This window comes from Gymnogyps californianus, chromosome 8, assembly GCF_018139145.2.
Source record: "Gymnogyps californianus isolate 813 chromosome 8, ASM1813914v2, whole genome shotgun sequence".
Lineage (NCBI taxonomy): Eukaryota > Metazoa > Chordata > Aves > Accipitriformes > Cathartidae > Gymnogyps > Gymnogyps californianus.
In genome coordinates this window covers 12,256,954-12,272,829 of record NC_059478.1, presented here as the reverse complement: position 1 = coordinate 12,272,829, position 15,876 = coordinate 12,256,954, and the positions used below count along the sequence as shown (strand labels likewise).

At 39.6% G+C, this 15,876-nt stretch overlaps 2 protein-coding genes across 4 annotated transcripts in view; one reads left to right on the top strand and one right to left on the bottom strand.

The window, feature by feature from the left end:
* GPSM2 (G protein signaling modulator 2) overlaps positions 1-3,288 on the top strand; it is a 31,589-nt gene extending 28,301 nt beyond the window's left edge. For all 3 annotated transcript variants that reach the window (XM_050901358.1, XM_050901356.1, XM_050901357.1), the window contains 3 exons: positions 540-702; positions 838-1,055; positions 2,705-3,288. In XM_050901358.1, the coding sequence (XP_050757315.1) occupies positions 540-702; positions 838-1,055; positions 2,705-2,869 (546 nt within the window). In that variant the 3' untranslated portion in view covers positions 2,870-3,288. The remainder of the gene's footprint in view (positions 1-539; positions 703-837; positions 1,056-2,704) is intronic.
* On the bottom strand, positions 401-15,876 carry CLCC1 (chloride channel CLIC like 1). The gene is made up of 12 exons (XM_050901359.1): positions 15,706-15,876; positions 14,677-14,817; positions 12,791-12,886; positions 11,747-11,854; positions 10,555-10,776; positions 9,214-9,354; positions 7,975-8,068; positions 6,742-6,839; positions 6,514-6,660; positions 5,586-5,879; positions 4,804-5,050; positions 401-684 (listed from the first exon to the last, which is right to left on the bottom strand). Exons 2-11 carry the CDS (start codon positions 14,806-14,808, stop codon positions 4,823-4,825), a joined length of 1,560 nt encoding a protein of 519 aa, XP_050757316.1. The 5' UTR covers positions 14,809-14,817; positions 15,706-15,876; the 3' UTR covers positions 401-684; positions 4,804-4,822.

Below are 15,876 nucleotides of genomic sequence, written 5' to 3'. Positions count from 1 at the left end.
CTCTTCTAGACCCTGCTTCTCCAAACTTAAAAAATCTTGTTTTTCTGATTCAGACAGTGGGAGATATTTTTGACATATTTTTTAGGTTACTGGACTCTTGACAGAAGTCAGGTAAAAATAGAAGAACTGAGTCATGTGATCTAGATGAGAGATGAGTGCTTTTGACCATAGACCTGAAGAGACAATGGAAACTGTTCATTGCTGTTCTTGTTCTTTTCTTTCATGGGCATTGGGGGTTTTGGTGGATTCATGGCTGAGGAGGAGTAACTCCAGTTGTAGTGATCAGAGTACTGTTTCTTTCTGTTTCAGAGAATGAAATGTTTCTGATACATTTTACCTTCCAAAAATGCTTGCTGTATTATGAGCATTTCTTCTTATGATAAATCTCTGTCTATAGAAATGGATGACTAAATGAATTTTTTAATGGATTTCAGATATGCAGATACCAAACATATTACTGGAAAGAAACCGTGATGCAGTTGTCCTAGTTTGAGGTACTCTGGAGTTCAAAGTACCCCTAACTCTTCTCTCCTCTTCAGAAAAACAGTCGAGAGACAATGGCAGATGAAGGGTTCTTTGATCTGCTGAGTCGATTCCAGAGTAACAGGATGGATGATCAGAGATGCTACTTCCAGGAGAAGAACAGATTCTCAGCTGCTTCAGTGGCAACATCCTCTACTCCACCTAAAACAATGAGAAAATGTAATTTTTTAAAAGTAAAATCCATATCTGACTTTAGTTCCTGACAAATACTATTTTAAAAATGTATTTGCATGCAAGACTTATTATGGAAGGGAACTTATTTCTAGGCTAACTTGTTTTCTTCCTCCTCCCCAGCCTTTTCTACTTCTGTAGTCTCACCCCACACAGATGAATTTCTAGACCTACTTGCTAGCTCGCAGAGCCGCCGGCTGGATGACCAACGCGCTAGCTTCAGTAATCTACCTGGACTTCGTCTTAATCAACACAACAGTCAGTCAGTCCTGGGTCACCTCATGGCAAGTAACAACAGAGAACTAGATGATGACTTCTTTGATATATTGATAAAATGCCAGGTAAGTGTTTTACAAAAATTCTTCAGATTCTGAGTCTTTGGGGGTTTGATTTGTGCATCCTGCTATTTAGTCTTTTCAAGTAAGCCACCTTGCTTATCATGTGTTTTAAGATACAAATTGATTTGGCGGGTAAGGAAGAACATAAAGAACAAAAAATTAGGTGGGTTGGTTTTGGGTTTTTTTAACAATTTCTCTTTCTTGTTTTGATTTTTTTTTTCCAAGTTATCCAGTGTCTAGTAAGTGCAATTTTGGTATTTATACCATGTTAACCATTTAAAGTAACAAATGCTGCGAAAGTGAAGGAAAACAAGTGAGGCTATTAAAGGAGTATGTAAAGTGATTTTAAGAAAAAGTGTTTAGACCTGGCTTGTTAGGAGGGCATCTCATATACCAAGAATCCTAACTTACCAAATGAAAGAATTCAGTATCGAAGTTTCAGTGGAGATAGGGATCATCATTCCAATTATGTTAAGTTTAAATAATAGTTCATAGCAATATACAAGTGAGGTGTCTGACTGTCATCAGAGCATGGTATATACCAATTAGACCAAAAAGAATTTAATTTAAAAGACCTGGTGTTTTACCTGATGGGTTGATAAGGATCTCAAAATACAAAATTCGGATAGTGAGTTCTCCAAAGGTAAGTATGTTAGCTTGGGTGGGAAGCAGCACCTGGAACTGAGTCTACAATGACAGTGTTCATCAACCTGATGAAATATCATGTTCTGTTTTAGCAGCTTGTCTGTTTAATTCTTTGAGTCAAGCAAAGAATCTAGAGATTAATACGATAGATTTTGTCTCTTCACGTGCACTATATGTAGCAAACGTAACGCAATGACTGACTGTGCCTATTGAGAAAGGAATGGAAAAATTTAATTCCCTCAATCATTACGGATTCAAACAGAAGCACAAAAGGGCAGCTGACTTTTGAGACTTTTTGTCTCAAAGATGACTCTGTCCAACATCCATCCACCACTGAAAGCCATGCTTTTCCTGAAGTGACCGCATTCCCCTCCAGCCTGTCGCTGCTGAGAAATACTCGTTCCCAGCTAAAGCAAGCTGCAGTCCACAGCCAGACCTAGTGTGACAGGCTGATGCTTGGAAAATCTGACCGGGAGGGGTGGCTGTGTGAAAGGAGCACTGAAACTCTCTCAGAGGTGTTAGCAAACTGTTCCGTAACATTCTGATGAAAATGTACCAGTCTTGAGTTTGGAGGAAAACTTTCTTTCAATATTGCCTTTCCAGATCTAACAACGGTGTGGCCATTTTTTACTCCCTGTATAAGGAAAGGAAGACAACTGTCTTTTCTGTTGTACGAGACTAGAAATACCATGTACTAGTGCTAAAATTCTTCTTCTGGACAAAGGACACTTAAATCTCATTCTGCAATATGAACAAGAACTAAACCGGGGGTTTTATTTTCAGATACATGTGGACAGGTGGTTTGGAGGAACCATTTTAGCTACATTTGCACTCTTAACTTACTAATTTCATTTGAGAAGTTTAACTTGAAACAAAACTTACAAATTAAATCCTTGTAATAGCTTTAAATCTGAAAGTAAAGGCTTTTAGTAATTTTTCACTCATGTTGTTCACTTATTATATATATTCCTGTAAATATGCAGCTTTATTGCTTGGTCTGTCTGTAGGGTTCCAGACTGGATGATCAAAGATGTGCTCCTCCATCATCTGCAAAAGGACCAACTGTACCAGATGAGGACTTTTTCAGCCTGATTTTACGATCACAAGCTAAGAGAATGGATGAACAAAGAGTCCATTTACCCTCAACTATAAAGGGACCAAATTCTAGCTGAAGAAGGAAACAGGCGCGTACTGTACAGTAGCATCTTAGGTATCATTTTTGTTTGCTGGAAAAACATACATGCCTTTTTACAGAAGACTGCAATTAGTAGTTTTGTCCCCTTTCTAATAATTTTTTGTATAAACAGCAGCAGCATCACACTTGTGACCAGCAGTTAGAGTTGCCGCTGCTTTTAGCAGTGTCTGAGACAGAGATTACTGTATCTCCCTCGTAACTGCCTCTAGTCTATGAACGTTAATAGGAATTTTTGTACCTGTCAGGGTATTCTCATTGCTGATTCTACCACTGTCTCCATCTAGTCTAAGACCTAAATTTGTATGTTCTTTTTAAAGAAAACTTGATTTTTTTTTTTTTTTCTGATTTGTACCTCCCTGGAAAAAAGGTCCTGTTTTCTTTTATACTTTTTTTAAAAATAAAAAAAAAAAAAAAAGAGAAATAGCTTCAGTACTTAGTCTGTCTTTGCAGAAACACAGTTTGGAAGAAACAATCATTTTTATTTAAAAAAAAAAATATCAAACCCTAGTTTTAATTCTGTTTAATACAAAAATAGTCTTTTCAAAACACGCTGGGTTTTATTGGTAATATTTAGTTAAGTGTTTCCTGTATTACTCAGCACAGTTTTACAATCAATCAGAAGAAATTTTTAAGAAGATATACTTGTTTGTCAGTAACAGCTGCCAATGCTGTTCTATAGACTCTGTGGTACATGTCCACTACCAGTAGTAGTCCATGCACCAGGGAGTCACAGGGGTGGTAGGTACTTGGCATGAACTACCACAGATGTCAGGTAATTCCTGCAGTAATTGAATTTAAAATGTTACAAACAGTAAATGTATGTATACTGCTTATTACTTGACTTCTACTTCTCCTTCTCTTGATAGGGATGTGCTATGCTGAGGTAGTTCTTGGGAACCCGAGGGCTATATGTTGTTTTAAGCATAGGTATCTTGAGTTAGAAGCCACTGATTTTAACACCAAAGGTGGCAAACTGTTCACTTCAATAAAAAAATAACATCATTTATAAATACTGAAGTATTATACCCCTAGCGAAGAATCTACAGTTAACTTTAGCTTCAGAGTAAAAGGGCATTGTAAGAATAGTTAAACAGACACAGGCTCCACATAATTCAAACTATTTTACAATTACTGAAAGTTTTACAGACATTCTCTTGCAGCTTTTTTAGCACTGAAATTGAATCTTACTGAAACTAAAACTGTCCTCCTTCTGCTTTTATGGAGAAATGCCAGAATATTCTTCAAAAAACCATGTGTTACCATCAGTTTATCGTGCTGATCTTTGGTACTTTTACTTAGTGCTTCCTATTCCCCATTCAGCTTTGAATTGCCCTAAAAAACATCTGATACATCATCAGCTTCTCACTCCTCTGCAAATTATTAAAATAAAGTCATCAAGCTGTCCTAAAACTGAGCTGACAAGCAGCAAACTGATTTTAAAGAATATAAAAAAAAAAGATAGTCCCAAGACTAACTGCAGCTCAAATAGATGTCTCATGTGAGTTACGTGAATATCAGCAACTTTCTTCAAGCTGTTTGACAGTTACCTGAGTAGGCTTATGTTTGCTAGATCACAGAGTATCAGTGCTTTCCCACCACCGAGTATCTAGTTCTACTCAAAACCTAGTACACAAACTTGATTTCAAACAAGCAGCAACACCCCACAAGCCTGTTTTCTTGGCCACTTGAAGTTGTATTATCTTTCTTAACAACGTATTTATTTCACATTCCAGAAGTAGTACATATACTCAGTCTCTCAGTTCTTAAAACTCTACTTACTTTCCGCCTATGCTTATTAATGCTCTGACCAAAGATGAGTTCGCATCAGCTTACTGATGCTCGATGTTCTACATTTGAGAACTAGAGCAGAACTAGCAAGTATGTGACAACTAAAGATTAGACAAAACTTACAGCAGAGCTTGGGGCTTCTTTAGTCTCCTTCCTGCGAATCACGTGAACTGCTCTTTTTCTTCTCTTCACATGGTTCCATTGCAGAACTTTTCCCTTCTAGGTTTTTATTAGGATCACAATTCTCTCCCATCTCTTGCTCTGCTTTGCCTGTCTCCTGTTTCTGCTGCTCAAGTGCAAGTTCTTCAGTGAGGTTTTCAGCTGTGATAGTTTTTGGTCTACAAACTTCAGACTCAGTGTGCAATCTATTCTGTAAAAATTAATAATAATCTATTAATCAAGCAATCCAAAGCGATGGCATCTGTTGCTTCAGGTGCATCTCAGCTCAAGGGGCAGAACTCCCACAAAGCACGACTGGTATCTTTTTCTCCTGGGGAGACAGGTAAATAAGCACAAGCTAGAGTATAAGTCTGTTTTTAATTTTCTGTAGTTTACAGAGAAGTCAGCACTGCTTCTTTTCCCTGCCTTTCCTCTGTGGGTAATCGTTATTGCCCAGGCTGACATAAGTACTGATCTCTCAAAACAGAAGTTATTTAAGTCTTTACTATAAAAGTAGAGTTTTAATTCAGTGGTTTCCTGCCACAGTTAGCCATCGCACAGTATTTTTCCAGAACAAAACATGCCCAAGATACCTCTACCGAACTGTTCTATAGGGGAACAGGTACTTCCTTAACTCCTCTCTCCCCAAGATTTGGCTTAAGCTTGTTGCTTAAACATGTTCTAGCAGATGACATTGAAATCTATTAAATGTAATCCCAGCTCAGAGAGCACCAGGACTAACATACAGCAGGTTCTGGTTTGTGAGACTCTTCTACTTGCGTGTCTGGCTCATTGCTCGTATGCACGATGTCAGGACTTCTGCTGCCATTTCCTGGTCTCACAGGAGCATCTCCTCTGTCATAAGGTCCTCTATAAATGTAGGGAAGCTTCTGTGAGTAACAGCCATCTGATTTACTCCCATCATATTGCCCAAAGTCTATTTTCGCCTGTTGACTGTCAGGTGGAGGAAGACTTTTCTTCTGAAAAGATGTTAAGTATCTTATGGTAGACACTGATGATCCTGCACCATAGCAGAAAGCCTGGGGGAGGGGAAGAAGAAGAAGAAGAAGAAAAAAAAAAAAAAAAAGAATAAACCACCCGATATTTGCAGCCAACAGTTTCCACACAGAATTCAAAGTCACATATCTGAAAACCACTGAAAGAAAAGCTCTGGTGATCAGAACGGCTACAGTAAAAGTCAACCTTTCTGCAGTCTGACCACACTGCAGGAACGGCCAGACTGGATGCAGCTTCACCTTTGGTGCTACAATAAAGATGCTGAAGGCTCTAACTCAATGCTTTAGTGTACAAAATGCCAATTATATACATCACTGTGTAATGACACAAAGAAGAAATGGGAACTAAGCTGCAGTAAACTGTCATGGAGTCTAAGATTTTAAGCAGTTGAATGCTATTTTATCCCACTTGGGGAGTGGGGGAGAGATGTGGTTTAAATACAAACTTACCTATTTTAATTGCTAAACCAACTGTACTATAAAGATTTTGTCAAGAAAAAATGCCCTTGTAGAAATAATTTCAGCTGTGCTAAGAAACCTGTTCAGTACTACAAATAAGAAATAAATACTATAATAGATAATAATACTTAAATATAAATAAGTTTAATATATAAAAAATAAAACTGAGCTTTTAAATATAAGATAAATGTATACAAACCAGGACAGCCAGAGCCATCATAACTAGCACTGGAACCTGCAGAATAAATGGTATCTCCTTCATTAGTGCTTTGATGAATTCACCAATACCTTGTCCTACGTGCTTCAAAGGCTCAGTGACAAAGTTGGTGAAAGTAATTGCCAATGCCTAGAAAAATACAAATAGAAGAATAGTGTTGTCATGGATTACAAACATAAACATGAAGAGTCTCTTAGGCTTGGCGTATACCTTTGTCGGTGGAACCAGCAAAACAGGATTTACTAGTAGAGTTTCATAGTACTTCTGGCAGGGATCGTCCTGAAACGTCCATTTACTTCTGAGCCATTCTGTAGTCAAAGAGGAGACACATTTTTACTACTTTTTAAAAATGTATTTTATGACACAGTAGTAATACAGAAAGTAGCATTTCAATTATAGATGGAAGAGAACTCTTCTAGATAGGGTTCAAAGCTCAGATTTATTTTTAAAAATCTGAGATTAGCTTGGCAGTGTAGTTTATCCAGTCATGGGGATGCAGGAAGGAGAGGGAAGGCTGGAAAGAAGGAACTGAGGTTTTCCCATGTTTAGTCAAGAAAGTTCTCTTTATTAGATGAACTTAGTCCCTAGAAGCCTCAGAAGAAAAGTAAGTCTTGACTGTGGGAACTATGATCTAGCACATTTTGTCCACAGCTACTGGAACAGAAGTAATTCTGAGTGTTATTACTCATCTGCCAGGCTCCAAGTAGATTAAAAATGTGTATTTTCATTGCTAGAGTTCCAGGGATATTTTAGTTATAAGCAGAAAATCTTACTCCTTTTACTTACACCTTACACTCTTTTAAGGTGTAAACAAGCAATTTATGACATCAGTGTTTCTGTAGTTTGATTTCAGTTTAGTCAAACATAAACCACTGAAATCTGACATAAACAGAGCAATCACAGCCAATAAATTATAAAGGGAAGATCATAACAAGCACTCATTAAGAGTTGCCATCATTAATCTGCCTGCTATAGCATTGGATAACAAGTAACAGCTAATTAAAAAATTGAGCTTTCTCTGTAAAATAATAACACTAGAGTAAGTAGTGACAGATCTAATTCCTGAAGTCCATTGTACTCGCAGGCCTGGCAGATGAAAAAAAAAAAAAAAAAATCTTTTTCTCGAATTCTGCCCTCCCATCTTCAATAAACGGCACTGAATGGTGCTGGGGGAGGGGAGCTGGGGTGACACTCACAGGGTAAGTTATAAGGAAAAGAAATCACACCATGACATGCTCTAAGCACAGTCTGGTGATCAGCTCTCCTCCAAAGGCCTAGAAAAGAAAGTCTTGTGGAATGGAAAAATGGTAAAACCACATAATCAGGTATTGCTGAAGAAAATTCAACGTACTACTCATGAAGAAACGAGAGTATTCTTCGATACTATTACTGAATATTTTGTGATCTTAAATACTATTACAAAATAATGAAACAAGTATTTACCAATAAGACTTTCCCCCCAGTCCAACTTCTCAGCACAGACGTTATCAAACTGCCCCATTTTCGCGATTTCTGCTTGATGCTGCGCAAAGGCCAGCTGCAGGAGAATAGGAATTACTTGTAAAACATAAACCAAGGTGGTGCTGGGCGCAGAACACCTGCATCCACGCAGCACTGCACCTGGGCTAATGATGTTTGCTCTTAGCAGGTTTGGGATAATTACCCAGGTAAATCCATATTACGAAAAGTTTGCTACCTAAACAATTTAACAGCGTTAAATTCTAAGTACTTCCTGGGAATGGATAAAAACTACCAAGATAGCCACCTCTGAGTTATTCTCCAAACGGAGTCTGAATTACCAAAAGAGCAAACTCCAGTATTCAAAGGTACAAGTTCAGGGCCAAAGTAATCTGACAACATCTTGTTTCCTTAAAATGTTTCTGGATTAACAACAGAGACAGCTGCCATGCAATTACTAATCAAAGCATCAGGACATTTCTCTTTTATTTTTTTAAATAATTCCCATTAACAAATACCTGTATTCATTATAATTTTGCCTTAGAGTTTGCAACTGATAATCAAATAGAAAAAATTAAGTCAAATAATCTGTTGAAAAACTCTGACATTCTTCACTGACTCAATCTAAGTCTTCCGCACGGCAGTCCACTCATGTTCAAGAGCCATCCTACTCTCTGGGACTCCGCTATTCCTGGGTCGGACAAGCTGCAGTTAAACTGACGACAAGATGTGAGGACCAAGATTTTGTGGTTGGGCTATGACCTAGTAGCATAAATTCCTCCTCATTAAAACCGATACCATTGTACAGGCAGCTACTTTATCACCATTAATGAGGCATTTATCTCTGGTCTATCACACGTTAAACACAGTTTCAGCCACGGAATCTTTAGAAAGAACCCCCCCCCCAATATATTTTCATAAGACTTTTTCTACCAAGCTGCTTTAGACAGAGTTCACGTCTCCCTTGCCCAGGCAGTGAAATCACAGTTCTATGTCTTTATGAATTTTGTGCACCTCTGCGGCAGGGTAGAAGTTGGCAGGGTTTCTTTTGTTCTTTAAGCCTAATGTATCTGTCCACGTGCAAAATAAAACGTTCATGCCTTTATTTATTTTGCAGGCAATTATTGCTGTCTAGAAACTAATGAAAGGAACTAAATAACCTTAACTCCCTCATAACGGTAACATTTTAAGCCTAAAAGCCATTAAGATTTCAGAACAACTTACCTTATACAAGTAAAGCCAATTCCATGCAAAACTGATGAGAAAACTTATTAATAAAACACGTTTTAGCTGAACAAACCAATGAATACGTGTCCAGAGCTCTGTAGCTATTACAATTACAATGCACACTAAGCACAAGAGTATCTGAAAAAGAAAACAGGAAAAAATTATGATCCAGATTTGGAATTTTCCAAGCTTACTGCCAGTACAAATGAAGGAACTTCCAACTTTTGTTTTTACTAGTGTCATTTACACAGAACAGTTGAGAGAATTTTTCCTTGCTTTCACAGCATATCTACAGCAGTAGAAGGCAGAAGAGTTTCACAGTATTACTAATAGCCATTCCTATCACAGCCTTACGTTGCAATTGCTAATTTCTTTCTTGTGATATTTAGTTATTTCTTCCTTATGATATTTATCACGTTACCTACCATACTTGAAAATTATAAAATTGGTGTAATTCAGTGCTTAAGTAGTACGTGCCTGGTATGAACTACCGAACCACTGCTGCCAACTCCTGCAGTTTGGTTAAGAGACAAAGTTACAGTCTGGCTAACAGCAGCAAGACTTCAGAGAAGCACTTTACAGTCTCTTTCCATCCAAGGACCCCTAACAGCAAGGTTACGCTACTGACAGCTTGCTTTTTTCATTTGGCTTCCGTGGACCTCCTCAAAACTAGACAGGCTACTTTCAAGATCATGTCAGCATAAAATGTAAGCATATTCTGAACTGTAAAGATTTATTCAGAGAGCTTCAGCTTATTAGAGATCCTCAGCTCAGCACTTAGTAATGCCATTTTAGAGAATATGACATTATCACACAGTCATGCTCTCCTTCTCCAACACTATACAATTTTTTTCCACAAAATTCACAAAAACCTCTGACCTATAAGACCTCAAATATATACTTGTCTCAATATAAATATATTCCAACTGCTGCAGAAGCCAACAGCTTCAGCATCTATTTGAACAAGAGACAAATCTGGAAAATTTCTAATGCATGAGTTGTCAGTTTAAGTGATAAGAAAGTACTAGAGTCTAATGAGTCACGCAACACAGATATAAAAGACAGGAAGAGAAAAAAGAAAGCATACCAGAAAAAAACACAAAGCTACAATAAGAAAAGATGACCACAGGAATAAAAAACTTCAATTCTTACTTCAAGTGAATACATTGCCTCTACCTTCAGCAACCATGAAACAAAGAGTGACTCAGTGTAAGTACGATGGAACGAACTGCTTTACGTGTGGAGTTAAGGTGGTAATATTCATTGACTAGACTTGCACAAATAAACTGGAGAAAACGGCAATTAAAAAAGAACAAAAAACCTTTCTTCTTCTCTTACCAGAAACATATTATATAGTTCAATGCCAAAAGTGTCTTCAAATCTCCAGTGCCAAGCTTTATAATCATGGTGCTTAAAATTGATCAAAATATCACTAAGTGCATCATCCACAGCACCCGACTGCCAAGTTTCCTCATTGAGAAACCTGAGGATCTCCAAATATGTCTGTTTTGTAAGGATGATCTCAGCATCGTAATGGACGTGGCCCACGTTTTCCTCAGGCTGAATTAAAAGCAAAGCAAAACAATGGTTAAAAGCTGCTTATTTGGAAATAGAAGTACATACAAAAACTGTATCCCTAGGCAAAAACGTGATTATATACCCTTATTATGTCCCAGCACCTTTTTGAAGCAGACTGCAGGATGAAGACATGGGACAGGGAGCACACTATGACTCTATAACCTTTTTGTTCATTCTTCTAAACTATATAAAACATGAATTCAACTGGTTTGTACTCTTTCAATTCTACAACAAAAACCTAAAAAATGAAGTGAATTACCTCACCTGTTACTAAAATTTTAGAACCGCTTCTCATTAACAAGTAATAATTACGAATGCGCTATGTGTGCCCCGATCACGGCTGGGTAATACAGATAGAAGCTATTAAATACTGAAATAAGAAATTTTACATTGCTAAGTATAATGTTCTTTGTTAAATATTAATTTTGCTTATTGCTAAAAATTTATTCCTCTACCTCTGAATAGAAAAAAAAAATCTCCGAAGACAATATAATAAAGAAAGTAATAAGGTGATTCTTATACGCAAACTCTAATAAGCTACTATTCCTAGATGGTTAATGTGGTCGAGCCTAAAACAAAGGCCTAAGAGGTCTTCAACAAACAAACAAACAAAATCTGGCTCTTTCAAGTTTAACAACCATTAACATGAACTGAACAGGGTATTACTACAGCTGCATCCCAGCAATAGATATTTAGATACATACTCTGAATTCACGTAGTCTTCCTTTGAATGCTCAACAGATGAAACGGCAACTGTCTCTCCTGAGCAAACACTGCTAACTAACAGCAATACTGGATACACATACTTCTATCATTTTTTCCTTTGCAATTCAGTTCCCTTCATTTTAATTTAAAGTATGCCAGAATAATTAATCAATATTTGAGAACTGTGAAAAACACAAAGTAGTAATACGAATTTTATTTAATTTTTAATGACTGTTCAAATACTTACAAGGCCAAGTTTTCCAGCTTCATTTAAAATCTTATTCAAGTATCGCTTAAAAATATAAAAGCTACGACTTTCACGTGATTTGGCATTCCTCTTCTCACAATCTGCAATCTGCAATGTAAAGACACTTTTATTCACTTCTTGCTCAAACCAGCTTGTTCATAGGGGGAAAAAAACCCTACCAACACATTAAACTCAGGATTAACAGAGGCACATTTCTTCAGTTTAGCAATAATCCCATGATTAGTACACCAGATAAAAAGTGTATGCAGTTGCTGAAGATACTACTTTCCATAGGACTGGTCAGTACTGGAGATTTCAGATCTGCTAATAATACGGTTTGAATACTAACCTCAGTAAGACTAGAAAAAACTAAAGATCTGGATCTCCTTAAATTTTAAGTTCACATCGGGGGGGGGGGGGGGGGGGGGGGGGGGGGGGGGGGGGGAGAGAACTGTAAAAAAATATTAAGTAACTAAAACAACATTAAAATTACACATCCCATTGGGTCTCCAAAAGGCTGAGGGAAGTGAGAGCCCCGGCAGCTACACAAGCATCACCGCATCCTCCTGATCTCAGAGGAAGGAGCAGTGTGGGGGTCTTACAGCGGCTTCTGAGAGCTGCAGCACTGCAAATTACAGCCAGCCACAAACGTGTTCTCTATGTCCACAGCTCGCCCCTTAAAATCCAACAGAACTGAACAACTTGAAAATGAAAGGTCAGGTTTCTTAGCTTTTGGCAGCATGGTGTAACATCAACACCACATGTTTAAACTGTTGACGCTGGACAGAAGCACGTAGCTCCTATCAACTTCTGTTACACTATAAAACATTTTAGGAAACAGACCTTGGTAGGCAGAGCAGCAATTTGGAATTGAGTTTAAACTACTTCCAGTCTCTCCTCTGAATAAAGAGATTCCACCTACATAATGCATGGTCTCTCACAAATTATGCCAGCAATTCACCCGCTCTATACTATCCAGAAAAGCATCATCACAAAGCACAAACTATAAAAGGCTGGAAAACATTCTGAAGTTCGATAACAAACCTTCTGTTGCAAGGAATCTACTTCCCTGGAACAACTTGGTAAGATTTCAGTAGTGACTGCATCCACAGTCTTATCCTCAGAGTCATGATAGTTTGCCTAAAATTACATAAGAAAAACACGGATTTTTAGAATCAAAAAATTTGATCAATATGCCATGTTACAATTCTATAGTTAGATCACTTTAAAAGGAGCTAAAAACTGAGCGTTGATCTTTGCTGCTAATACTCTCCCAACGATACTCCAGCTGCCTCTCTGCTGTTATTTTAGGCTCCAAATGGACAATTGCTTTAAGTTTACCTAAATGCATGCTGCCCTCAAAAGGTGAGGTCTTGCCCTGTCCTCCCCCACCTGCCCTTTCCCCTCCTCTGAGTGTTGGTGAGCCACGCAGTGCATCAGATTAGATAACTGGACTGGCTAAAAAGTGACTCGGCAAGCAAAGGGGCAGTTTTCAGCCAGACAAATTCCCAGCCCAGCTGACCACGCAGCCAGCCAGCCAAAGTAAACACAAAATCCCACTGCATGCCTTTCCTTTCATGTTCCCTCTTCACTCTGAAACATCCTGGTTTTTCTGTTAATCGCTCAGACTTAGTTCTAGCAGTGCTGCTTCTACGCAACCAGGTAGGCACACTGAGGAAAGTCTCCAAAAGGAAGTGTAACATCACACAAATCAGTGAACTCATGCTGATACGAAGTTTGGTTTTGAGGACTCGGGTGGCCCACACAGCCTGCCTACCTAAAATCTCTCACTGCAGAGCAGAAAAGAAATCTGAAAAGATGGATTAACCCAAAGCAGTCATTTTTCTCCTTTAAGATGCAGTTCCATTGTCGTGGGAGACAGCAGTAAAACTCCTAGTATTTTTTTATAAAAGCTGAAACAGTTGGGCACCAAGTTTAAAGACACCAAAGCTTGCTGCTGAATTTTAGGGATGCTAATAACTATCAGGTGTACATGGGACAGGTGGAGGCTGAGGAGGAACTCTGTGGAGAGAAATAGTGCAGTCTGCATTTTTTAAGCTTCAGAAAATTATGTTGTGAAGTGTTAAAATGGTATTATTCAAGACTGCAAAACCAAACTTGAGAGCTGAAGAATGACAAAAATCAAGGGTGCCCGTACAACCAACTGCACTTCACAGTGCCATGTGTGCACATATGTACCAGATAAACAATATGCATCTCATGATATATGTAGAGTGCACCCCTCATACAAGACAACTGAGATGATTCGCCTTGTTAAAACTAGCTTTTCGTATTTCATCTTCTCAATGTTCATGAATTATTAACAGCACAGCACTCAATCCCTATTCTGATCTTCCTTCTGAAAACTCTGATGCCCAGCATTACAAAACACCATTGACTTTCACACTACTCTCACACAATAAATGGGGTTTATTCCCATATTACTGGGGAACTGGATAATTCAAGTAAACATAATCATTAACCTTAACCCCCCCCAACTTTTATCAGCTAGCAACTTAATTTTCAAGATATTTAACACTATACTTGAGAAACTAGCAAGAGCTGCTTAACCCAGTACTTCTCAGAGAAATAACCTGTGGAGCCACAACCTGCAGAAACCAATCACCACCTGTGAAAAGACAAAAAGCATGGTTCCTGTGACTTCATCAGTCTGCAATAGAAACTCATCAGTAAAAGGCCCTAAGCTAATTATCTACAATAATATAGATCGCTGTTTTTTTCCTTGCAATTTTAACAATGGACACACAACACTTTTTTGTGTGTAGATTCAGATATAACCTTGTAAGATCTTAAAAAGGCCATAATTCTATCGTTTTCTAATATCACGATTTAAGGGCAATCTTTCAACAGCCTGTGGCTGAAGGACTGTTTGGGAGAGACACGTATTCATGCACCCTTTCTTTTTCTACCTTGTAAGGTCTTCTCATTGTTCCTGATGCTGCATCGTAATTGAGCATATCCGTGGGGTCAATCCACTCATCATCTTGAACTTTACCACTCCCTATTAGCACAACTGCACACAATACCAAAGGAAACAGCATCCTGTATCACTAAATATAACAAGAAATTAAAATGTTTAGTTCAGAATGTAACATGCTGTACCAAAAAAAACCTGAAACACTCTTACAACATGAAAAAAGCATTCTCTGGTGTTGTTTAAAAACTCAGTTCTCCATTAAGTAGGTTAAATTTCACTTAATTTTTTTCCCAAAGAAAACACTGGCAAGAATATGCAACGATTAAACTGCATTATATAACTAGATCAATATAACCGGCTGTAGTTACGAGCAGACGTAGCGCAGAGTTCAGCCTTGCTAAATAGGACAAAACAGCGCAGAACTCCAGGCTTCGAGACAAGGGTCCAGCACCATTATCACTACAGAAACTCCCCTGGCAAATCTTGCAGAGGACGTGAGGATATTCCTGCCCTGCCTGGGCGGGAGCCACGCCGTTGTCACCTCGGTGCTGCTCCGACAGGCCCAAGGCCGCCCGCCCCGCTTCCCTCCGGCCGCAGGCGCTGCCTGCCCCCAGCCGTAGCCCCGCAGAGGCCGACTCCGGGGCACGGCCGTGCCTCCCCGGCCGACGACGCTAGAGGCCGTACGTTGCAGGCGCTGAAACGGCTATAAAACGAAAAAGCCCGTATACTTCTCCCCCTCCTTCGCTGTCAGCTTGTTTATCTCGGATACTAACACCGCGGTTTGAGAAGACACGCAGCCTTCCAGCCCCTTCCTCGCTCCCACCGCTCCTCCTCGCCAGTTCACCGCGACGACCGCGCTAGGGCCCGGACAACGCGCAGGCCGGGCCCGGCCAACCGGGCTCCAGTCAGCGGCACCCCCACCACCGCCGGCGGGCCCCGCCGCCGCCCTCAGCGAGGCCCCACAGCCGAGGGTCCGCCCGCAGCCCACCCTCCAGCTCCCGCCCTCCAGCCCCCCCGGTACCTGAAGGGCCGCAGACGGTGTCGGCGTGTTTCCAGGCCCGGAGCCGCCCCGCATCGCGAAGACCCTCGCTGCCGGGGAGGAGTGCCGCACTACTCCCTGCCCCTTACGCCGCTCGCTCGCTCTCTCACGCCCCAGGCCCGGCACCGCCCCGAGGCCCGGGGACGCCGCTCT

What these genes read in the sequence shown, in the direction of transcription:
- CLCC1 (XM_050901359.1), bottom strand. Translation starts at nt 14,808, where the DNA reads ATGCTGTTTCCTTTGGTATTGTGTGCAGTTGTGCTAATAGGGAGTGGT. An exon ending in AACTATATAATATGTTTCTG is followed by an intron (nt 9,355 to 10,554) that starts GTAAGAGAAGAA and finishes TTTCTTTTTCAG; the next exon opens with ATACTCTTGTGCTTAGTGTG. An exon ending in TGCTGGTTCCACCGACAAAG is followed by an intron (nt 6,661 to 6,741) that starts GTATACGCCAAG and finishes GTATTTTTCTAG; the next exon opens with GCATTGGCAATTACTTTCAC.